Genomic DNA, 22,923 nt, shown 5'->3' on the forward strand with positions numbered 1-22,923 from the left:
GTCCCTTTCAGACGCAATGTACACAGTTCTGTACATCAAGATAATGCATCAAAAGCAAAAGAATTGATTAAAGTAAGGATATTTAAAATATGTCCCATACATCTTGAAGCGCTTCTGATTGAACTAGTGCTGCAAGTTTGAATTAAACAGGCAAGCTGTTTTAGTAAAATGAGATGAAGGTAGATGGTTGGGTATTTTGCTTGGTGGCGAGTATGTCATCGTAATGAAGCAGGTTCACTTCTTTCATTGTTTTTCACAATAGGTTGCACCGGTCATAATTTTCGAGTGGCTGGATAGGTGCTTTTCAAGCCTGGCAGACATGAAATAGTTGATGTTCGCATATCTGATGTTCCTGCTGTTAGTTTTTGCATGGAGTCTACATTCTGTGAACTTGACAAAACTTACTAAAGAACTGAAACCTCTTATTCTATTGTGCAGCTGTAAGCTTCTAACGATTCTGAAGATCTAGGAAATGCGGTGAAAGTAAGTTTTCAATCAACACAACTATTTGGCATCTGAAAAGGTTAAGTCTGGTGCATTAACAGAAGTTTGCAGGGCTTACCAAGGAGAGGGCACTCTCTCAGTGCGTGTTTGTGAAATTTACGTTCTGCAAAAATGTGGAGGAGTACTCGGGATATTAAACTAATAAGTTTTGTGAGAAATTGAGTTTTAAACTGGGCCATTGGAATGGACGTGCTATTACATGGCAGCCACTAAGCTATAGACACTAAACTGCCCATGCACTGCCAAAGAGCGCAGCTTGTAAGCAATGTCGTGCTCGGTACTAGCATGGCTGCTCGAAGGATAACTGTGCCTTTCCGTCAATTAGCCATGATACTGGTATCATCTTGCTTTCAATCCTTTACCTGCTTCCGTGTGCAGAAAAGACCAAGGTAGCCTTGAAACGTGGCCACAGCATTTGCCAATGCATAATACTAAAGGCACTACTGCTCAAGTTAGATTGCTTTTTTGGCTGCTCTAAATTGTAAAAAGTGAGAGAATGGTGGTTAATGCATTGCATAATTGTCGGCAATTAGTAAATGTGGTGCCTTTTGTTTACTCCTGCGCTGCTCAGAATGGTTAAGGCATTCGCTGCAAGAGCTCATTTCCATGACGGGGGTGGGCAAATGATTGCAAGGCTTGATTTCACTCATTGTCAAATCAGATTTGATGACGTTGCTTAACTTTATCCCTTGTGGTTAAGGTGCTTTCAGAAGACATTACCTCAACTATTTCCAGCAACCATACCTCAAACTTCTTGTCAACGTTTAAGTGTCGTCTCGTCCCTCATTTCGCGAGTTCCAAAATACATGTGTCACATAATTTAATGTCGCTGGCACAAAGTTTTGGCTGCATCCATTTGTAAATCAGTCAATGTCATGATAAATGCATAAATTATAATTACATTGACAAAGTTATAATAGCCTTAGTCTTGCTATAACTGTTCACCATGTCTTATCATAGGAACAGTGGCAATATTGACCATGTAACTTTTGCATTAGTACGCTTTAATATGAAAAGGTTTGAATAGATGTCTACATGGCACAGACTGACAATGATGCAGGTGCATGCAGTAATGCGTGGTTTTATTATAAAACGAAATTAAGACTGTACAGTTCTTGTCGCAGTACGCTACTGCAACCCCAACATCTCCTTCACTTCCTCAGCTTCCTGCTGAAGAACATCACTGGCATACTTTTCAAGGAGCTCCATCTTTTTTCTTCGCACCAGAGCCTCTTCAACCTGCATGAAATAGTGGCCTATTGTAGACATGAACATATACAGTGCACAAAAAGAAAACAAATAGCCATGCTGACAGACCCTGAATCTTGACTGTTCTATGCATCACGTTTGCGAATGACCACATGGTGGCAGAATTTTTTGCCAGAATGGCCACCAACTAAATCCCAAGTTATTTCAGAAAAAAAAGTGCATGGTAAAGTGGCTGCAAGCCACTTTCGAATCTAAGCATTTGCCAGGTTGACTCATTGCCAACGTATGATGATCGGCTGTTCAAGCGGCGTATTGTAATGGACACATACATGGTCAGGCATGGTCACGTGCAATTCACAGTAATAGTGTGCTGATGGCGGCATGGCCCATATCCATACTGGCCGGCTTGCTTCTGCGCTGCATCCATTTCTACATTAGCATGAATAAAAGTGCGCAACAAGCACTTCAAAGCGTGTGAGGCACACAGTGATCTCGCAGCTAAGTGATGCAGGCTTTACAGTTTATTAAAGACTAAACCGTGGCATGAGCGACTTGTGATATTCGTCTAGAAAAAAAAAATACTTTAGACTCGTGTAAGGGCCACACTTTTTTTTTCACAACTTTGATGAGGTGCAGCCCTTACACGGGACCGAACCTTTTGGTCAAAATGGTGCCGGCCCAGCCGGTGACTTGTGCACACCCTGGCTCTTGCCGTCTAGTAGCAGCATGCGGAAGTACGCAGTGTGCCAAAATTTGCGATGCTCGTGCACGGCATCGGGGCATAGAACGCGATCACTTCTCCGGTGGAAATTTTTCCTCAAAATTTTGGGCTGTCAAGTTGGGTGTGCGGTCCTTACACGGGTGCGGCTTTTGTGCATTCACGATCTCGGGAGACTCTCTGAGATGTTTGGAGTTTTCAGATAAGCTTCAGATAGGTTAATGTTATATTTCGAATTAGGTATCAATGTATTGAACTATTTGGAAATCCCCTTTGATATATTCAGGATCTACTGTATCACCAAAGGGAATCACTTGTGTCAATGACAAAAAACAAAAAGGAGTAGGAAAGGAACAGAGTCATTATGATACTTTGATCCGTGTGTTACATCTGCAATTAATGGCAGCTCACCTCTTTCTGTGAAGGCACTGGAACATGAGCAATAAACCTGGCTTGTTCTTCGGCACTCTCCGTGGTGGGCTCGTCATCCATTTCCTCGTCACTCTAAACAAATATGCAAGAAACATATTGTAGCACAAGCCCTTCACGACTACTCATTATTCAAATACGAATTGAACAGCAAAGTCTATTCAATTCGTATTCGACTTGAGAATTCACTATTGGAAGTTGAATAGTATTCACTTCGTTCGAATATTATAAGGAAAAACAACAGTTCTTGCAGTCTACTGGGAGAAAGACTGATGCAAGTGGGGACTAGTACTCAGTCAAGGACCACTACACTCTACTACATGCAACTGGTGACATGCTGTTTCTTTTTTTTTTACTACTGTCACCATCGTGCACCAGATATGAGTGTACTTTCCTTTGTTTCTCATTTACAAGCTTCTCCACTGACCAGACATGCAGTTGCTAATGGCATTACATGTATTGAAATATGTAAACAAGCTTTTTGTTGCCAAACAGACTCCACACAACTTTTCATTTCACTTTTTTTTATAATTTGGGAGTACTCAATATTCAAAGGATGTTTTTCTCAAATAGTATTTGTATTCGATTCGATTAAAATATTTCACAGTCGAACACCCCTATCTGGTTCCTGTAACAATGCCTTGGAGATGCGTGCATGCTGTGTGGAGCAGCACAAAACTGATTTAAACAAGTGTTACAAATGAAGGAAATGATTTGCCATGTGAACTGCGACACACACATTGAATGTCTTTTCTGCTAGCTTTGCACCTTTCAACCTCCCTAGTTGTCATGCGATAGCATTCATTCTCAAGTAACCAGCTACCCTTGGCATGGCAGCTCACTCAGAGAATGTAATATAATGGAAAAAGCAAGCCCGAAGCATTGTCTAATGGAAGAAAGCACCACTTTCAAATGTTATCTACTCCTTATGCCAGTACATGGATCGAACAACTGCTTGGTATGGTACGTAATGTGAAGTTTTGTTCTCACTTTTTTTTCTATGTACATGTAATGCAGTCAATACAACCAAGCAATTGACTATAAATGGTGTTAATCAGGTTAAAAATGCTGATCAATGCTAACACGTAGTCGTGTCAAAAGTATACAGGCTACATTGCCTGCAACTACAAGGCTGACAACAGGCTGGTTAATGGAGTTCCTGTGGTAGGCCACAAGTTCCAATGCCCTGGGGAATGAAAAGAACTTTATACTCGCCATCCAGGGTCTAGAGTGCTGGGAGCACTACGAGAATTGCACCACACAGCCGAAAGACGTATGTGAAAGCAGAGAGTAGCCTGTATACTTTCAACAAAGGCCGTACCTCTTGTAGGGTACGTTGAAGGAACCAAATTAATAAAAGGCAGTTTCAGATATACCTCAGGCTCTACAGCATAGATGTCCTCTTCATCTTTCGCACTACTAGCAGTGCCTTTGTCCCCTTCCGCACCAGACTTGACTCCTTTCTTTTGTGCTTTCCATTGGCGAACGGCCTTGGCTATGGCTACCTTCTCTTGTTCCTGCTCCAGGGGCATCAAGACACCATCGTCGTCGTCTCGGTAACCATAGTAGTCTGCGTCTATTTCCCGCATGATTTCTGCCCTTGTTCGTCTTGGGGGAGGTGGCGCTGCAACATACGCATTATCAGTTATGCATTTAGAATTGTGTATGTAAGAGGATGAACATTCCCGAGGGACATTCTCATGGACATTCCAGATTGTAATGGTAATTAAATTATTAGCAATGGTATTAATCAGTTTTGTGAACATTACTATAAATGGACAGCAGTGTATAAGATGGTGCATACAGCAGTGCAACTACTAGGGCTGCTGAACTGTACTTTTTTTTTTTCTTACTATGTTCTGGTTCAACTGCTACTTACGTTCTTGTTCGAACAGCTCCCGAACTCCTGGAAGGTCTTTTGCAGCGCCAAAGTATCTGAATCATGGAAAATAACCACGAAAGTGGTCAGTGTAATGCCAGTATCCGTATTCAGCTTCTGTTCTCTAGCTACACTTTTGCAAACAATGCAGGACCACTAAGCTACTCTTTAACCTACACAATGACCGTGTGTCTTCACTTCAACATGTCATAAAAGCAAATTTGTTTGTCTGTTTGCACACACATTTCTACTCGAGAGTGGGAGAATATATCTAGTGCCGACTCAAAATTGTTGTGAATTAGCGTTATATCGAAAGCTAAATGTAAGCCACTGGAACTTGTGCCTCAAAGGTTCTGCGAATAGGTAAACTGATCTGGCTTACTCGAAGGTGTGTAGGTACTTTCCGTGAACAATTTAAAGCAGCTGATGATCCAGTCTAATCTTGTTAATAATTGTTGTAAGAATATGTTCATAACATGCTAGTATTATCAGTGATATACATTTTAGATTTACTGCATTAGCTCTGATAACTTTTTATATCCATATTTGCTATATTGAGGTTTGAATGTCATCATCACCATCATCATACTATCTTTATGTCCACTGCAGGACAAAGGCCTCTCCCTGCGATCTCCAATTACCCCTGTCTCGCGCTAGCTGATTTCAACTTGCGGCTGCTAATTTCCTAACTTCATCACCCCACCTAGTTTGCTGCAGTCCTCGACTGCGCTTCCCTACTCTTGGTATCCATCCTGTAACTCTAATAGTCCACCGGTTATCCATCTCACGCATTACATGGTTTGAATGTACTGACACATAAACATTTGTCAAGCACAATCGAGAGAAAGATGCTGTTTTGCAATGTAAGAGGTGCAGCTCTGTTCTCACTGTTCAGGCATTTTTCTTTTCATTATGTTCTTGCACAAAGGCTGGTGGCAAACTTGCATGACAACTGCAGTGTATGAAATGCTGACAATGTTTGTGTGTATATTTTCTTTATGGTAAAACACCAAGCGCTGATAGCAATGCACGAATCTACCTCTACTTTACATTCTATGTACTCTCTTTAATACAGCCAATGACATGCACAGCAAAAGCGGGTGGTGAAAGTGCCTTAGGCTAAAACACAGGCAACACTCACTTATAGCCTCGATTTCCAGGCACCTCTCTACCTTCTTGATCGAGCATCTTCGGACCGACTTTCTGGAATGTGCACGAGAGCAAAAACACACTGTGAGTGTTCCTGGCAATTTCTTAGTTCATCACTCACAATTCAATCACTGCACACTGAGTCCAATACATTTCAAGCTGGTGCCAATGTTAGAGACTGATCTAGAGTTTAGCAGCACCCAGTGTTCAATGATTGTAGGAAAGAGTATTGCTTTCAACTGCACATCTGTGAATTTTAATGTGACTCGCTGCGTATTTGCAATTAGGAAAAAAAAAAAGTTGCTGGTCACTGCTGCTAGGGGCAAAATTGTATGAAACTACTGTGCAAATCAGTAACCTATGCTGCCTGTCTCGCTGGCTATTTTTCAATCTCTGATATCAGACATTATTGTTATGTTTGTATATATAAAAACAATAACAGCGAGGAGAAAGAATAAAGAGCAAACTGGCAACTGCGTGCCTGCCTGCTCTAGAAGAAAAACGCACACTTAGGAAGAGTAGTGAGTGAAGACTAGGAGGGAATAAAGAAAAAGGGTCTACGTAAATCAAAAAACGAAGATGGCCACACCAAATGCGACATGCATCAGCATCATACATAATGCGGCACTCAGCGCCTGGCAGATTCTCCACAAATTAACACAAAATTGGGCCGCATCAATTGGTCAGAATGCTTAGACTACAATTGGAAGGACTACAGATGCATCACTTTAAAAAATAGAAGAAAGGCTCTGTGAACTTTATCACATCGAGACTCTGAAGTACCCGTGACCAAGTTCTCACACACTTACCGCATAATCAGGACCTCCGAGCTCTTTGATCCGGTCCTCCCAGTGCCCTTTTTCTCGAAGCAACTTGTTAATCTCGTCATTGAGATCTCGAATACGAAATTCTCCCAGGCCAGCTGTAAAAAAAAAAAAAAAAAAAAAGGAACAGGTAAGTTAATGTATGTGACAGTGAGTCAGAACCAAATTAGTGAGAAATTGTATAGCTGTAGAGAAGACACCATGCTTCATTACCAAAGATGGAAGGTATCAATCATAATATATACATGTGTGTGTGTGTGTGTGTTTATTTCCACTGCAATTAGCAAGAGGCTTCAAAAGGAGCTCTACAGAGTTTTGTAATATTGGCACCAGTGAAAATAAAAGTACATAAGTAGATCAGATACAGTCATCATTCAATACGAAATATTGCGATAGGCATATAAAATACAAGTACACAGCAGGAAACCATAGAAAAGATAATTATAATGACAATTTTCAATATTTGCATGGATTAAAATCTATAGTTTGCAATAAAAAATTAATAATAACTAGAATTTATCACACTATGATGCTCTTACTTTGACTTGCCTCAAGACAAGTGCTTGTGCCCTACTGCCTACAAAAGCTTACAAGACTTCACGAATGTCCCCGTAAACTGCACACAAAGACTCCCAAAAGTAAAAGCACCATGGTTGACATGGACACAAGAACAGAAAGCGCCTGCTAATTTGACCCTGCATGTTTTGGCAATGATAAAGTTCAGCTTTCTTGTCGGTTCCTGCATCATTTGCTGGGACACTTTCTAACAATGATACCCTGCTGCACCAGCTGATCACAAAAATCAAGGAAGCCTACAGAATACAGGGAATTATGCTGTACATGGCATATGCATTACGAACACTGCTGCTTTGTAGTGGCATTACGACTCTCTATGTGGAAGCTACAACTGAGCCAAAGGCATGCTTCAAAATGACATAGCTGGCATGGCGTTTACTCAATTTAACTAACACTCATATAGTCGCTTAGCAACATATGAGGCTGTATTTCCTCTTCGTGTGAAATGTGCATCTCCATACAGCTCGGAAGCTTGCAATACTCCAGCCCTCACAATCGAATAATGTTTTGAGGAGTAGATAGAAAACTCGTCAATGATAGCAGAACCAATGTACTAAATAAAGCCCTAAGTAGTTTTAACTACCATCGATTACTTAGGTCACCTCCTTCACCCCTTCAAGAAGGAAGAAAATAAGAAAATCCGCCTGCAAACGTACAAGCAAAGCCTGACAGACTATGTCAGGAGTTCACTTGCCGTTCTGTATCTGGGCGACTTTCTTGGCGATCTCGCGAATAACCTGCATCCTCCACTTCTCGCATTTCCTCAGGTTGTGACAATTGGATGCGAGGAAAGGTCGTCTTTCCTGGACACCCTTGCCTTGTTCGGCCAACTGAGCGGCTCTCCAGCGAGCCAGCGTCGTCCTAGAAAAAGCAGAAATAAGACCATCATTTGAAGTCGCATGCGAAAACGAAGTACGCTATGAGGGCACAGGTACAATCTAGCCACTACTTACATTGCCTTTTCAGCGTTTCTCGCCTAGAACAGTGTGTAAGAGAACAAACCATCGTGCATTAATAACAAGGCGACGTTTGAACGAGGCAAACGGTCCGGACACGAGACTTCAAGAAATGTTTAATCGGGAACAAATGTCGCTTACCATTGTAGCAAAGTATGACGGAAGCTCAAGAATACAGATGAGGATTACGATGTAATTACACTTCTCAGTGTGTAACAGCGAGTGACGGTGCAGCAAGCACGACGTAAACAACACGATTCGCTCGCTTGACCGATGCGCCTTCGCGACTTCGGCTGCTTTGGCTGGATGCTTGACCTGGCCGTGACTTGTTTCTAGCTCTGTTGTAAAAAATTGTATACCTGTCGCAAACTACACGTTATCAAAACAGCTATAATACAAACAATTAACTTAGTTTTAGTGTGTTGTTGTAATTCATAGTGTTCTACGAGTACCATTTTTAGTTACTGTAAGAATGCGAGGTGCGTTCTTTGTTTTTAACAGTTGTATGGGTTGTATACGAAACCGTTAAACTGTAGGCGGGCATTCACTGCTTGACAAGTGCGCGTACCGAGAAGATCCCGCATGGTATCATTTTTCCGCCGCAACTTTTGTATGGAACCTTGCCAAAGTGGTTTTGCGCCCGTCATTATAATTTATTATGTCAATGTAAACGTACAAGTGCGCCCTGAAGGTGTTTACTAGTGGATCACCACTGTAATCGCTAGTCGCTTCCCAAGGTCTTGTAAGAAAATGGACGCTGTCAGCAACGGGTCCCTGCAGCCAGATTTGAAGCGAAAACGTTCCGACGCTGAAGAGCAAAGGTGCCCCTCATTGAAAGCATCGTTGCGTTTTACTCGAAGGGTCATTGGTGCACGTTCTGACGTGATTTTTGATCATAAATTTCAGCGACGAAACGCTCAAGTTGAGGACAAAACATGACAACGAATACTTCAAGTGAGTCGTGCACGGTGTTGCGTTGAATTAATGTGCTGTATCTAACTAAATGATTTGCCTTATCCCCATCGAAGGTGCTACGCCGGACTGGACATTCACAGAGAGATGATCGGTGATTTTGCGAGGACGTTTACGTATAGGAAGGCGATATTGAACAACTACAACTGCATCTATCAGCGGTCTGTCTTGGACCTAGGAGCCGGCACAGGTTTGCAAGAAGCTATATGCTTACTTAGGCATTTGCCTAAATACGTGCCCACTTCATTTCATTGCAGGCATCCTTAGCATGTTCTGCGCTCAAGCGGGGGCCAGAAAAGGCAAGCTTATTCTCTGTGTTCATTGAAGGTCAATTTCACCGGCGCTGGCTTTTGCTGTAACGGTGTCCCTTGCCTGCAGTTTATGCCGTTGAGGCCAGCGGTGTGGCCGAGGTAGCGAGGAAGGTTGTGTCGTCAAATAAAGTTGAAGACCAAGTCGTGGTTGTTCAGAGCAAAGTAGAGGTAAGAGGCAGCGAAGCGAATCGTTTTCCATCATTTATGGCTGTAATACAGTGACGTTGCCAGTATATCGTCTCGATGAACGTGCTGTTTTTCTTCGCTCCGCTGTCGGTAGCCGTACACGGATATCTTGTTTCGAGTGAATTAGTACGGCACTGGCCCAATTGTTGAAGTTGTTGTGCATGATACTGTTAGTACTGTTACCTTCTCGCGTTTACCGCGCTTGCCTGGTGCCATCTGGGCATACGTGGCACGGTCGAGCAGCAGATAAAGGAATAAAGGTTGTCTTAAGGAAGCACCTTATAACAGAGCACACAACTTAATGTTCTTTCTCCGCTGTGAATTCACAAATGAAAACAGCGAATTCAACAATAGAGGAAATATTGCTGTTAGCACAAACTAGTTTTTTGAAATGATAAAGCAAGAATAGTTTCTAATTTGCATTGTCTAAACTTCATGTTAGCAAAGGTAATGCTTTGCCACCTGCTTGCTGCAGCCTTGTGAAAGGGTTCACCATCTGCAATCAGCGGTCCAGTCTTATGTAACGGTTCGCTTTTTGAACAGTTGCATGATCACATCCCTGGTTACCATGAGTTTTCAGTAGGAGAACTGGAGATGGGATTCTGGTTATATGAAGTGGACATCCTTCCTATTCTGAGAGCAGCAAGAGAAAGGTTGTTCAAGTGACACTTTTGATTTGCTGAGTATTAGTATAAAAGGAGATCCTGGAGCTATAAAACTGTCAGAGGCACTTTCCATGAGGCAAAGCATTATTGGCAACTAAACTGTGACAGCAAAGTCAGGGGCGGATCCAGGTTTTTTCTGAGGGGGGGGGGGGTCAGCTTCTGTCAATGATGATGATGATAGTAGCCTTTCTTATTTACCGAAATTCACCATTTCTGCTCACGATAAACCCGCGTTTTATACGGCTAGAGCGACACCTGTAGCCCGCCGTGGTGGCTCAGTCAGCTAAGGCGTTGCGCTGCTGAGCACGAGATCGAGGGATTGAATCCCGGCCCCGGCGGCTGCATTTCAATGGAGGCGAAATGTAAAAACGCCCGTGTGCTTGTGTTGTAATGCATGTCAAAGAAACCCAGGTGGTCAAAATTAATCCGGAGCCTTCCACTACGGCGTGTCTCATAATCAGAACTGGTTTTGGCACGTAAAACCCCAGAAAGAGGAAGAAGACCTGTAGCGAAGCCAGGTATCAGTTTCTCCGACCTTATAGGAAAAGGACATTACCCAATACAGTCATGTGCTTGGTGGCTGTATACAGGGTGTTCAAAACTAAGCTTTATGGTTTTCTTAAAATTAGGCACTGGGAGGCATGCGAATACCACCTGTACAAATAAGCTATGTGGCCAGGGGGGGGCACAAAGTGAGATGATAATTATCGCTGTGAGCAGCCCAATTAACTAAAATTGAACAATTATTTTTGTCGACTGCAGTAAGTCGACAAAAAAGTCGACGGTATTGAAAACTTAGAGGCAGTCGTGTTTCTACACAGTATCAGTCGGAAGAATTATTCTAGCGTGTCCGTGCTCCGAGATATCCGACTACATTCAATTGTACTGCGCAGAGTTATCGAGTCGACACGAGAGCGGTTTATGCTTTGCGTTGCTGTGGAAGGGAGGCATTTTGAACATTTTTAGGGCATTGACATCTTGATGGGTGAAGTGTTGTCATGAGATTTGTGCATGACAACACCAAACTTAAAGCGGCAGTATGAAATATTAGTTAGCATAGCTAAAAAGGCTTCTGCTGTTGATGGTGCAGTTGTTGCTCTTGATTTCAATAAAACTTACAATACTTGGAAATCAGCAGTCACTTTATTTGCGTAGCCCAGGCAAGGATCATGCCCGCTCGTCTAGTCACCATTACGCACACGCACTGCCCTCCGGCTTCTCCACTCGCGCCATTATCTCGGCATGGCAGCTGCCGCCATCTTTACAGGCTGCGCGGTCGCGTGTTACGACAGCGGTTACAGGTTCTTCAATTTTTTTTTTTTTTTTTCATTTCACCAGCCGTGAGGGGAAGGGGGACAGTTATCTTTGCCAATGCCTCCGCCCCGTTGTCGGACTAAACGGCGCACGCAACAGCCGGGTCACATCAGGGAGGAGCTTTGCGCTGATCCTTACTCTCTTGCAAGTTGCATGCGTAATCAGGCGAACGACAATTAAAATTTTGAGTGGGATATCTTGGAGCACAGACATGCTAGAATAATTCTTCCAAGTGAAACTGTGTAGAAATGCGACTGCTTCTAACTTTTGAATACAAACATACACACTTACTGCAGTCAATAAAAAGTTAATTATTCAATTTTATTTAATTAGGCTGCTAACAGCGATAATTATCGTCTCACTTTGTGTCCCTCTGGCCACATGACTTATTTGCGTAGGTGGTCTTCACGTGCCTCCCAGTGCCTAATTTTAAGAAAACCATAAAGCTGTATTTTGAACACCCGGTATATCTAGCCTGCATTGTTTCTTAAAATAAAATTTGGGATGATCTGTTGCAGGTTCGTTATAAATGCGTAAGCACGCGTCCCTCTTTGGAGTTCTGTTGGGACACCTTGATTTCCTTAAGAAGATTCTTTGTGTTCGGCTGAGACACCTTCGTTTGCTTTGGAGGACTAACTCCCCTATTCTCAAACAGCCCTCGACTCGAAGCTCTTCCTCCACTCCACCTTGTTGAGCACAGCGCCGCCTCTCAACTGATAAAGACGCGACAATTCTAAAAAATTACCGTGAATGATCATGAAGCTCAGTGACCACTTCTTTGGAGGGATGGCGGTGCTATCTTTCTTCTTGAGTCGAGGTGTTGTGTTGACTAGAGGAACGTTCTTGAATACGGGCGTAACGCCCCGCTCCAATCCGGCAACCACTACGCTGAGTGTTTACGATATGCGAATCACCGCGTATGAAGACTCACGACACCACCTACAAGAAGAATGATGTGGCGTGTTAGCCGAGAGCGCGAGCCAGCGTCATCATGTTTTGTTTCCCACTCGACGTCATCCTTTTACACAAGGCGCGCATCTGCTCCCCTTTCTCTAACCACGCGATGCCATCCTAGAACCGCGCGCTGGCATTGGCCGCTGACGTCATGCTCCCCCACTTCGCAGCCGCGGCTCGAGGCTTCGCCCCGCTCCGCGAGAGCGCCCACTCAGATAAATGGATCCGGCGGGTTTGAGCCTCCTATGCTTACTGTACGACAATAAAACTGCGAAGTTACAATGAAAAACTTGTAGCGTCCGAATGGTACTATACTTGTACTGGATATTGTCAACCTGTAACTGTGATCACAATGAGTGCTACAGTTAAAAAAAGTTGCCTATGCATAGTTCTTAGTTTAGCTGTTAGTTGTTATTATTGATATGTGAACACTTCAACGAGAGATGTCTTTCGTTAAGCAGGTTAGTCGCAGAACCGATGACAGCCAATGAGGCAACCGATCACACCCCGAGGTAAGTTAATCAGGCGCGAAAGCGCTCGCGCGCACATCGGCGTGCTTGGCAAAATGGACGTTCTCTCGTTCATTCGACGCCACCGACGGGACAAGTAAGGCACGGCCGGTGCCAGGAGGTCCAAGATATTCATGAGAATAAATAACTACGGCAACGCCGCGACAACACACACCCCTACAGAATACAACTAAGCTTGTGAGCGAGCTAGCTTTTCTTCTACATGGCTGCTACCAATGGTACTCGCGAAAAATACTTTTGAAGAATGCTGGTGGCCATATTTCTTTTTTTTTTGCGACAGGGCCATCCCCCTGTCAGCGAGGGGGCGATGCAGAAATCTGAGGAGGGGGTCAGGACATCCGGACATCCCCCCTGGATCCGCGCCTGAGCAAAGTAAAAGAGGGTAACATAGCAAGTAGATGGGAGCATTGAACATGTACAGCATTTCGAATGCAAGAAAGGTACAGAGATACGTACAGTGCGAAGTCTATGCAGTTTCTAAAAATAAAAGCACAGGCATAAAGAAATTGTATGAGCATAGCATCACCAAGACATTCTTTTGTTAGTAATCATCCTGATCAACGATTATCGTAACACGGTAATAAACACTGTCCTCTTGTCTTAGTTCTGGGTATAAATATAATGTGGAAAGGACATCACAGGATACCTGTAACTTTGCCGATGCTCTGTCGTAAGAATGCACCTGCTTGACCACGGTATTTCTTCTCCTATTTGACCACTGAAAACATGTGTATGTTTAGCAGCAGTTTTTTTAGTGATTTGAGCTCCCTGGATCACAGTCATTCTTGAGTCTTGCCTATGGTGAAATGGCAGCTAGTTCGAAGATGTCAAGCTATTAAAGCAGCAAGCATGGAAAAGAAAGGTTGCACTGCAGAGGGGGGTGGGGTGTGGCTCTCAATTTTTGGGTGTTGTTTTGTCCCAAGGATAGCTTCCTGGCTATGCCACTGTGGCTTGATGTTGACCGATGCAACAGTGCCAGGTTGTGCTTGCGCTCATACATATATTTCCTTGTGCCTTTTTTTCAGGAAGCAACACTGCCTGAAAAAGTCGATGTTATCGTCAGTGAATGGATGGTAATTGTATTCCCACTCCCACTACTGCATGCAAGCTCTTTGGTTTGTAGGGCCTGAGCAGGCGCCTTAACTTAGAGCTTCCACATGACTTAAATGACCGAATTTATGCAGAGAACAGCCACGGCGGCTGCATTTCGATGGGGGCGAAATGCAAAAACACTCGAGCACTTAAATTTACGTGCATGTTAAAGAGCCCCAGGTGGTCCAAATTATTCCGGAGTCCCCCCCCTACGGCGTGCCTCATAATTATATCGGGGGTTTGGCACGTAAAACCCCATAATTTTAATGTTACAGTCGTCTACACTTCTCTCTGGAGCATTTAACTGGTGTGTGCTTTGTTGCAAAGAAATTGATATCTGAGCATTTCTGTTCAGTTTGAGAGATGATGCTTTTGACCAGCAGAAGCCACTAGAATATCCAGGCAAACGTAGTTTACAGTCTGGTACCTTAAACCGAGCTGCTACTGCTATGTTTGATCATTTTTTTAAAGCGCAAACAAAAGACAAGGCACAAAAGGAAGGTCAAACACAGGACAGGCGCTTTTTGACCTTGCTTTTGTGCCTTGTCTCTTGTTTGCGCTTTAAAAAGTGTATCAAATATGCGCCAACTAGGCCCACAGAAAGTTCTTCTATGCTGCTGTGTTATTACTCATTACTATGCAGGGCAGCACTCGAGCACTCTAGACATGTGCTCGTATTTACTAACATAAGAAGCTTCCATGCCTTAGTTAAGCTGTTTGAGGGAGATTCTTGTTTACCTCTGTACTAAGATGTTGGCATTTTCTTCTTCCTAATACAGGGTTACATGCTCCTCTACGAGTCCATGCTTCAGTCGGTAATATTTGCCAGAGACAAGTGGCTGAACAAGGTGGATTGTCTTCCTTTCTTTTGGACATTTGAAGCTTTCACAGTGCTATTTGTACCACTGAGGCTTTTTTTTTTTTCATATATATATATATTTTTTCGCTAAGGTAATGTTACTTCAGTACTGATGCGTGACAGCTCAGATATATAGTGTGCTCACCTGTTGCTTGGCTGTTATGACTCTGACATGCATATGTCACGTTTGCTCAGTGTATCACATTAAGACAGTATAGTGCTGTTCACGCTTCGTACAATGGAGAGGATCGAACAGCACATGAGATGGGGTGAATTGTAGACGACAGACGCCTTGTCGTGTCTGTTGCACTGTTCGATCCTCTTTAACATGCATCAACCAGCCCAGTTCAGCATTCAGCACACTCCTGCACGCATGGCCCACCAAATCGCGGCCACAGTACCCCTACTTTGCAAAAGTAGGGGTACTGTGTATCATGAGTTGTCATTACAGGCTTGATTGTTTCACTCTAAAGAGCAGTGTGGGTATGCGCAGCAGTGACAACACAATAGCTAGTCTACAATTTCTCATTCATGCTTGATTTTTTGCGCCAGCCATTTGCATGAATCTGCCGTAGCCAACCTCTCCCTTTCGATTAGCCTCCTTTTGGCATGTTACTGTGAAATGTTGCCCTGGCCACATTATCCCCTTGATATGCATTCATTACACTACAGCGTGTTATATGGGTGCGTCCTAGCTTTGCACGAGTTTGACCTCGATATAGAATTAGTTTTGTCGTGCCGTAAAGGAGTACTGACGGGAAAAATTTTACTTTTAATTTTTTCCTATAAATGAAGGTATGCGTCATGACTCGGAATGTGGTCACGTCGTAGCAAAAGCTCCCAACGTTATGGTGCTAGCTCCAGCCCACTCAGTCGCCTGCTCATTGCACAGCCTGATGTAGCATCATAGCAGATGACCGAGTGAGCTGGAGCGATTGCCAAAATGCCGCGATGGTCTGCTTGCACCTGACCACATTATGCGTTGTTCGTGACTCATGCACCTTCTGGGAAATGAAACCAAAATGGGGTCTGTACAAGCGCTATTGTAGGGAATTGTTTCAGGTGCACTGAGGCATGACAATATTTGTTTTAGTGTTTTGAGGTCTAGGTCTTCATTTACCACCAAAAATGAAACGTTTAAAATTTGATATCGTTGTTCCTTTAATGCAGAACTTACTTAACATGACGTGAGTACTAATCATCCAGCTGACGTTGTGAAAATTGCTGTTTAATATAACTCGCAACTGGGCTGGCTGGTTCATGTGTAGAGAAAAAAACTTAGAGTGTAAATTGAGACAATCGCATAGATAACAAAAGGATGAGTACTTGAGCTCTTCTATAATGTCATTGACTCAGTTTGCGCTATTATGTCTTCTCTAGGTAATGTTGCTGTAGCATTTGTTCTTTTCTGTTTATGTTGAGCTTATGAGAAGAGAACAGGTGATAATGAAATTTCTTTTATTTGCTTTGTTCCTTGCAGGATGGTGTTCTCCTTCCAGAAAAAGCTCGTATGTTTATTGCTCCTCTGACTGATCCGGACGAAGGCTTTGAGAGGCAAGTGCACTATTTTCAGTTATGTATTACGTTTAGTAAGTGGTTCGCCGCCACACGGCAGCTGTCACTTCTTGTTCTATATCATGCAGTGGTAGCCTCACATTACGAAAACACACAGTTATACATGTGGTAATTTTTTTTTTCTTAGGCTAGATTTTCTGATCCGCTGAAAATCATGGTACAATGTCCCCAATTCATCAAGTTTTAGAGTTACTGTACACTGATTTTGTTGTTTTTTTTCTTATTAGACATGTGAAGCCCATTGACTAGAAGTGCCAGTCTTTATACCTCTGAATGCTTGTTTTTTAAATGTTGCAGCTAGGAAGGTGTTTATCAAAGGATCCACGACACATTGGTATTGGACGTAAGGAAAAACATGGGGCTTTAAAACGTGTGCTTCTTGCATGTTCTGCCAACACTACTGTAGCTGCAAATGCAATAGTTGACAACATTTACTTTCAGCTTCTGATAGCGTGACTGTTGATGTGAAAAGCACTGATACAGGTTGTGCTCTTCTGTTGTAATGGTGACAACGTTTTAATCTCGGTTTTGCAGTTAGCTCCGAAGGGCTGAGTGACATTTGTCCTGTTGGATCACTTGCACTGTGGCTTTATTAAGAGAGTTTTAGAATAGAGGCTCCAAAGAGTGTTGTGTGCGCCTGTGTTGGGTGCAGGCATGAAGAATTTTGGAATAGAGTTTTGCACTTGCAGATTGCGTCTTGCACTTGGAGCGCCAATGTGGCTTTAGAGCAAAGTTGCAATAAATGATAAAATGAAATACTGTATCATGAAGGATGCAGTTTCTGGCTTGCGTAATTTGTTGTTTAATTACATTTTTAGGTTCATCTAGTACGAGCAAACAATTTGTTGCATTTAGTTTGGGTGACTAAATTACTTTCCATCACCAGCGAAGTTAATCCAAGAGGTCAATTGTGCGTACGCTCATAGCATCATTCATGGCTTTTGCCTTTGTTGCGATGTAAAGTTCACACCTTCACTTCATCCTCCATGCCGAAGATGAGCCGATCGCCCATATCTTTATCTCTACTTTATCTAGACTTCAGTTGGAGTGATCTGAAAGATTTTTCTTGAATGTCAAGAGTGCATGCGCTGGCTGGGTTAGTCTTTGAACGGCCTGTTCAAAGTTAAAGTAGTGGAGGAAGAGGCTTCTCGGCTGATGTTTAGGTTTGACGAGAGAATGAGAAGGCCACAATGGTGGAACTTGGAGAGAAAACAATACTTTCATTCAGCATTAAAATGTGTTTAAATAGAAAACACAACGTGCTTGACCACAGCCACGCTGGAGCGCTACCACAGTGCTCTAGCCTTTCAGCGTGGCCATGGCTTGAAGTAACACGCCACAGTAGGATGAAAAAAAAAAGCGCGCAACGAGTTTCGGCGACATGCGCGTCTCGTAACTGCTTTCTTCCTTGTCAGCTAGAAGAAGCAAGCGCTCTCTTTTTGTAATAAATTTTTTTGCTATGCGTTGCACCATGCATTTCCAGTGCCAAAGAAACAAAAAAAGCTGTTGCTTTAAAACGCCTAGACACGCGACAAAACGATGTCATCGTCCTGGCAAAGTCGCATTCATTAAGTTGCTGCCGTCTCTGGCGCCAATATTTTGAAAATAATTGTCAAACTTTGGCTATGACACAATTTGGTTGCGTTTGGCCACAAGCTTGGCTTCACTACATGATTCGACCGTCTATTTTTGCCTAGCCCAAACATTTCCTTTTTAGGTCTACCACCTCTTAAATTGACAACCAAACTTGAAAATAGTGGTGTTTCATTGATCAACCCTAGTCTCTTATGTGGGATGAGACAGAGCGATAGCCTAAATCACCACCGAACTTTATGAGTTATCAGGAATCGAATAAAAGTTGGAATAAGGCGGGAACAATCGCATGGATGGTTGCTGCCATGTTTGTTGACACAAAGCTTTTAGGGCAAGTTTGGGGCGGTACACTATGTCTGAGAAATAGTGTGCCCAATAAAATCCCTTAACGCCTTTTGTGTCTGACGCATAAGCAATGGCGACAACATTGTTTCTTTAGGTCCCCTATTCTAAAACTGTATATTTATTTATTTATTGAAAATACATTATTAAGACAGTGTAACCCTTATGTGGCAGTTGCATCAGGGCTTCTTTTGCTCCAACATTTTAGCTAGTGCATTAACCACCAGCTTTGTTAGCTTTATTGCTAAAGCATCATGTATGCCCAGCACGTAGTACAGGTTTGCTTCTTTACCTCAGCAGTTGTGTTTCAGTTCGGCAAACTTAAGCACCTCATGTATTAATGTGCAATGTGAAAGAACATTTGGTGGTTTATTTAATTGTGCCCATAGCACGAATAACATAGGAATAATGATATGGTACATAAAACAACTTTAGTAATAATAATATTCCTTTCTTCGTCATTCTTTAACTTCACTCAAGTGGTTATGCCTTTTAGTGTAGCCTTCACTAGGTCCTTGTCATTAATACAATTTTTGCTATTATTTTTTTTAAGTTATTTTTTCTCTCATCTGCACCTTTCAGAACCCAGGATGTTCCAGAGCTGGGTAAACTTATTGTACATTCGAGTTTCAATGGCGTTTTCATCTCTGACAGGGCTTGTTACCCCAGTTTTTCTACCGCTCTTGTACTCTTTTCCAATTCTGTGCTCAAGACAAACAAAATGCCAGTGTTATAGTAACTCTGGAAGTTCTTATAGATCTTGTCTTATAACGCTACAAGAAATTCTGCTTGTTGAATGCTACAGTCTTGCCCTCTCCTGCAGGATTGATTTCTGGAAAATGGTGAAGGACAACTTTCATGTGGACATGTCTTGCGTAACTGAGTTCGCAAAGGCGGAGATGTACAGTAAGCATCTCACTTTTTTCTTTGAACATGTGAACTTGTGTTCTTTTCTCTTTCTAAGCTCTTTCTTGTGTTACGTTGCGTGGTTCTAAAAAAAATGTCATGTTTCTTTTTTTTTTTTTTTTAATCTCTCCAGAACACATCACGGTGAAAACTGTAGATGCGGAGAATGTGATCTCAAGAGGCACTTGCTTTCTCGAGCTGGACCTCTACACTGTCAAGTCTGAAGACCTCCAGTGCATTAAAGTGAGTTGCATACTCATGAAATCTCTTGACAGCTCTCTCATATACTTAAATTCAATAGCTCATATTGCTACACTGAAATAGCGTTAACTAGTGACTAGCTACAGACTGAATTTACAAAGCCACGCATCAGAGCAACAGTTGTCATACTCAGTTTAGCGGTCTTTCATAGAGTATTGTGTACCCGTGTTGCCAGTATAGTAAAGTTCATTTAATACAATTCTTATAGGGGCCCTCAACCACTTTTTATCGAAGTGGAAAAAGGCATTTAAAGTGAAAATGGGTGGTTTCAGAAATACTTTGCCTTGCAAAGTACTTCAATGTGTTCAGCAGAAGCGGAGTTTTTGGCAATCAAACACGGCCTCCGCTGTGCTCCCATTCCTTCTTCAATGCCTTGCACGGTGAAGGCTACGGCGGAGTGGTGCTGGCCCACAACACTCCACCTTTGAAATGTCACTGCGGCACGCAGTTCAAATTTCATTTTGGATGTTAACATAGATACCACGAATTCTGATTTTTGGGTCTACGACGTACTAAACATAAGCCAAACGCGAGCCTCAGTGCACTTAGCCAGTGGGCTTGTGGTGGCACCCCGCGGCGGCCGCATTTTATCCGTCTGCCGCTAACAGCGGCAGCCACGTATGGGAATGCGCTTTATTACGAAATAAAGCGTCCTGAAATAAGGGAGGATCATGGCTTCAGTTGAAAAGAGAATGTATGAGAGAAAGGTGACTTTGCGCTCCACTTGCGAGCTCCACGCATTGCGTATGACAGTAAAACTTGACTGAGATGTTCACAGCAGCATATGCTACCTGCAGATTATGTTACAGTATAGACCACTTATAACGTAACCGCTTTGGTGCAGGATCGGATATAGTGCGGTCTTTTCAGAGTCCCGTTAATTTTCCCATAGCACTCCATGTATACACGTATCGCTTATAGTGCAGTTGCGGGAAACGAAATACCGGTTACAGTGCGGCTGCCTGGGAGTACGGAAGTCAGCGGAGACGGCGAACACTCCCCTCAAACGGGCGCCCCAAGGAGTGCTCGAGGAAGAAAGAGAGATGAAGTGGAGAAGGGCACGTGGTGCGAACGAACAGCCAGTGAGGCTGAAACCATAATCTTGAGTGCGAGTCGTGAAATATCACGGCACGCATAGCGAGCGAGGGCCGCGAAACAAGTTTGTATAGGTGTTCTGTTGCATTCGCTTCACGATAACGGCAGTAAACGAAACTTGAGGGAGCGGGCGGCGCCGGCACAGCACGGCGAAGGGCGCACGTGGAGACCGTGGAATGTGAGGGAGGAGGGCGGCAGGGAAGCGGATTTCGCCTCGGCAACTCCGCCGCTTCGGTGGCTCCCCTCGTCCTCCCTCGCAGCTCCCTCACTCTGTCAGCGTGCGCGCCCGCCGCCGTGCAGGCACCGCCGCTGGGCCGCTCCAGCCGGCCCGGCGCCAGCTCCCCGAAGTTTCGTTTTCTGCCGTTATCGAGAAGCGGGCGTTTGCCGGCGTGGGGCAGTTTCATTGGTCGGCCTGGGACAGTGCCGCTGCTCCCTCTGCGCCGTAGCCGCAGTGTGCAAGGTCAACACGCGACTAGAAAGTAGAGGAAGCTTAAAGGAGTAAGAAGGGTTCACTGCCATTTTCTACGCATGGCTACGGTAGCGTCGCTGAGACGTCGGCACGTACACGCATCTTCCGGCGTAATCACTTACACCGTGGGCGCAGTGCAGAATCGGCGACCTTGCCATTTGAGAGAGGGTGAAATTTCCGCCGCGTTTTTTTTCTTCTTTCTTTCTTTCTTTTCTTTTTTTGTTTTGTTTGCGCGCGACATTGAGGGGTCTCTCCTAAGCTTTTACTCTATGGCGGTGCCGGAGCAATGCCGGTCGTAGGCGCCGCCGCGTGAATTATTTCGAATTAACGAGATTCGACTGTAAATTGAATGCAAACGTTCTGGCCGCATTCCTCGACTGTCGCATACGCGTGGCGGCTCGGTGCACATGTTTTGCATATGTGCGGGCCTTTAATATTGTTGCTTTGGTTATAGTGCGGATATTTGCGACTCTGGCGACTTACGTTATAAGCGGTCTACGCTGTATTTCACCGAGCCTCAAGGGTGGTTCAGGGCCCCTTTAAAGGACCACGGGAAATGAATGCATGATCCAGGGAAGCAAAACATCCGATAATGAGGTGGCACTACGGATGAGGTATATAAGACTCGCTATATGAGACTCGCTATTGCCTCTGACAGTTAAAAATTGAATGTTAAGCACTTTTTTGAGTGGTTGTAGCCGTGAATCACACTAATCGAAGCTTCTGATTTCCATCTGGCTCTTGTATCTTTTCAAGCACTTGCAGCTCTTTTTCAGTTTCTGCGCAGCTGTGTAAGTTAAAGTAACCACGCAAGGTAACTAAGTCAGCCACAGTGGCTTTTAACATAAGCGCTGCCTGTGGATGATTATGCTGCATTGGTGGTGCACCGTCTCAGTTTTTCAATGTAATAACTTGGAAGGCAAACGTAATAAGTGGGAAGAAGAGGGCCTGGCCCATCTATATACACCATCTGGTGTATAGATGTACGTTCACCACTGCGCCGAATCAGCATTTTCCCTGTGTCAGGATGTGCGCTAAAAGGTAAAATGGCTGTTCCACCACTGTGCAGGTCTTAAGCTGTGAACTAGAGCATCCTCTGCTACATTTGTGTTGTGGCTGTTTTAAAGAAATTGGCACTATTGATTATTCTATCAAACGAGCATGAGCAGTTTCATACAAATGTTCAGTGTGATTGCAGTTGTGTGAACGATCATGTGCTGCTAGTGTGCAGTCTCCTGAATGACATTTACTGTTCTTGAATGAACCCTTTAATTTTCTTTCCCCCCTTTTTATCACAGGAAAACTTCATGTGTTGTTGCTATGGCCATGGCAGGGTTCACGCCTTTGTCATTTGGTTTTCAGTGGAATTTCCTCGGGATGTGATTCTTTCCACATCACCTTATGACTCGTGAGTTACTTGGCTTATTTTGTAGTCAGTAGCGAATGTCTGGATCTTTTGTTGTGTGCCTCACTAGTGAATATTAAATATTTGGTGATCTCAATTGATCTTTTATTCTAGCGCGTTGAATTAAAGAAGATGCAGAAAAACAAAAGA

General features: G+C 43.5%; 2 protein-coding genes across 2 annotated transcripts in view; one reads left to right on the top strand and one right to left on the bottom strand.

The window, feature by feature from the left end:
• Window positions 1-1,569: 1,569 nt before the first annotated feature.
• Window positions 1,570-8,571, bottom strand: LOC119461091 (pre-mRNA-splicing factor ISY1 homolog). The gene is made up of 9 exons (XM_037722275.2): window positions 8,386-8,571; window positions 8,242-8,264; window positions 7,983-8,149; window positions 6,698-6,810; window positions 5,881-5,942; window positions 4,740-4,795; window positions 4,237-4,484; window positions 2,843-2,935; window positions 1,570-1,743 (listed from the first exon to the last, which is right to left on the bottom strand). Exons 1-9 carry the CDS (start codon window positions 8,386-8,388, stop codon window positions 1,633-1,635), a joined length of 876 nt encoding a protein of 291 aa, XP_037578203.1. The 5' UTR covers window positions 8,389-8,571; the 3' UTR covers window positions 1,570-1,632.
• Window positions 8,572-8,769: 198 nt separating this feature from the next.
• The window catches only part of LOC119461090 (protein arginine N-methyltransferase 6), a 28,940-nt gene continuing 14,786 nt past the window's right edge, over window positions 8,770-22,923 (top strand). Inside the window, exons 1-11 of the mRNA XM_037722274.2 lie at window positions 8,770-9,065; window positions 9,151-9,198; window positions 9,273-9,406; window positions 9,474-9,515; window positions 9,595-9,695; window positions 14,202-14,249; window positions 15,048-15,116; window positions 16,608-16,681; window positions 19,461-19,543; window positions 19,677-19,786; window positions 22,667-22,776. Coding sequence (XP_037578202.1) covers window positions 8,995-9,065; window positions 9,151-9,198; window positions 9,273-9,406; window positions 9,474-9,515; window positions 9,595-9,695; window positions 14,202-14,249; window positions 15,048-15,116; window positions 16,608-16,681; window positions 19,461-19,543; window positions 19,677-19,786; window positions 22,667-22,776 — 890 coding nt within the window. The 5' untranslated portion in view covers window positions 8,770-8,994. The remainder of the gene's footprint in view (window positions 9,066-9,150; window positions 9,199-9,272; window positions 9,407-9,473; window positions 9,516-9,594; window positions 9,696-14,201; window positions 14,250-15,047; window positions 15,117-16,607; window positions 16,682-19,460; window positions 19,544-19,676; window positions 19,787-22,666; window positions 22,777-22,923) is intronic.

This window comes from Dermacentor silvarum, chromosome 8 (assembly GCF_013339745.2).
Source record: "Dermacentor silvarum isolate Dsil-2018 chromosome 8, BIME_Dsil_1.4, whole genome shotgun sequence".
Taxonomy (NCBI): Eukaryota; Metazoa; Arthropoda; class Arachnida; order Ixodida; family Ixodidae; genus Dermacentor; species Dermacentor silvarum.

What these genes read in the sequence shown, in the direction of transcription:
- LOC119461091 (XM_037722275.2), bottom strand. An exon ending in TCGGAGGTCCTGATTATGCG is followed by an intron (nt 5,943 to 6,697) that starts GTAAGTGTGTGA and finishes TGCACATTCCAG; the next exon opens with AAAGTCGGTCCGAAGATGCT. An exon ending in CAGTGCCTTCACAGAAAGAG is followed by an intron (nt 1,744 to 2,842) that starts GTGAGCTGCCAT and finishes TATTTCATGCAG; the next exon opens with GTTGAAGAGGCTCTGGTGCG.